Here is a 1,761-nt window from a genome sequence, read left to right on the forward strand (position 1 = left end):
TGAGAGATTTATCGTTGTGCAAAAATACCAGCGACTCCAGAAATAATTAAAAAAAAGTCATTGCGCGAATTCCGGAGGTTGTCCGGCTTCGGTCCCTTTTCTGTTGGTCATGTTGCGAGAACACTAACACCACCACAAGGTCAAGCATCCTTCGGCGAGCAAACCCCAACCAGAATCTCCAACAGCAACGTCACACACGCCGTCAGAAGCTAGAGTTCTGCTGTGGGTTCGGATCCTGCCGACTACGGCTAATTCTTAGTCTTTTTTTTCCTTTTCTCTTTACCATTTTTGACAGTTTTCTTTTATGAAAAAAATAAAGTTAATTTTTTGGAATAATATAGAATTCTCTACAATGTCCTAGTTTAGTATACTTGATATTTATCTAGTGGACATATCTAGATGTTCTAGAATGTTGTAGGAAGATAAGACATATCTAGATATTCTAGAGTGTTGTTAGAAGATAAGGTTGCTAGAATTTTCTTTGTACATTATCTAGAATCATATCTAGAATCATCCATAGGCTAGTATAAATAGGGGGTATCTTGTTCATTTATAAGTAAGCCAAAATCAAGAAAGCCTTCTTTCCTAAATAAGTTCTCCTATCTAAAATCTCTCTTCTTTTTTCAAGCTTCCTCTTCTTTAGTTGAATCCTCCAATCTTGGTTAACGATCTTGGGCTAGCAGAAGGTCTCCGAATAATACTCTTCTTCTGCTATTCTTTACATGGTATCAGAGCCATAAGTCGGCTACTGGATTTCAAGGTCGGGTTAGTGGTTGATTCAACTGGTTTCTCTAAATGGATTTGGGTGGTCGTGCTAATGGACTGGGGATTGAGTTATTGAACTAGTCCAACTACAAGGTATGGAAGACTTGTATGGAGTCATACCTTGTTGGTGAGGATTTGTGGGAAGTTGTCAATGGGAGTAACACAAGTCCTCCTACTGACGCATCGGAAAATAGCAATGCACATAAGAAGTGGAAGCAGATTAATGCTAAGGCGGAGTTTATCCTAAAGAGGTCCATCTCTCATAATTTATTTGATCATATTATAAGGTGTAAATCAGCTCACGAAATATGGAGGACCTTCGATCGGCTATTCAACAAGAAGGATGAAGCTCGGCTACAGATTTTGGAGAATGAGTTAGTTAACACCACTCAAGGTAATCTCTCGATCGCTGAGTATTTTTTGAAGGTTAAAAATCTATGTTCTGAAATTTCTCTATTGAATCCGGACGAGGCTATCTCTGAAGCACGAATAAGAAGAATTATTATTCGTGGCTTAAAGCCAGAATATATTCCCTTTGTTACATCGATTCAAGGATGGGTTCAACAACCATCTTTGGAAGAATTTGAGAATTTGCTATCGTCACAAGAGCTATTAGCCAAATAGATGGCTGGTGTATCCATCAAAGAAGGGGAAGGAAATACTCTTGTCGCCGATAAGAGGAACTTTAAAGGGAAATCAAGAGATAGCATGCACTTTCAATCCTCAAGTAGTTCGAGCTCGCTAGGAAAGAAGGGGGAGTCTTCCAGCAACAGTAAAAAGCCTTTAAAATGTTACCGTTGTGGCAAAGTTGGGCACATAATAAGATATTGTCGAGCCAAAGAGAGCAATATAGCTCAAATCGAGGAAGTTGCTGAAGAAGAAGAAAAAGAAGAAGACTGGGGAAAGTGCTTCACAGCGGAGACTCGAGCAATAAATGTCATGGCTTCCATAAATTTTGAAAGAGATTGGATCGTGGATTCAGGATGCGGGCACCAT

At 39.4% G+C, this 1,761-nt stretch overlaps 1 protein-coding gene across 1 annotated transcript; it reads left to right on the forward strand.

Moving 5' to 3' along the window:
• Positions 1–873: 873 nt before the first annotated feature.
• LOC138886215 (uncharacterized) lies at positions 874–1,389 on the forward strand. Its single transcript, XM_070167269.1, has one exon. The coding sequence runs from the start codon at positions 874–876 to the stop codon at positions 1,387–1,389; it is 516 nt and encodes a 171-aa protein (XP_070023370.1).
• The last annotated feature ends 372 nt before the right edge of the window (positions 1,390–1,761 follow it).

Source organism: Nicotiana sylvestris, chromosome 2 (genome assembly GCF_000393655.2).
Source record: "Nicotiana sylvestris chromosome 2, ASM39365v2, whole genome shotgun sequence".
Classification (NCBI taxonomy): Eukaryota; Viridiplantae; Streptophyta; class Magnoliopsida; order Solanales; family Solanaceae; genus Nicotiana; species Nicotiana sylvestris.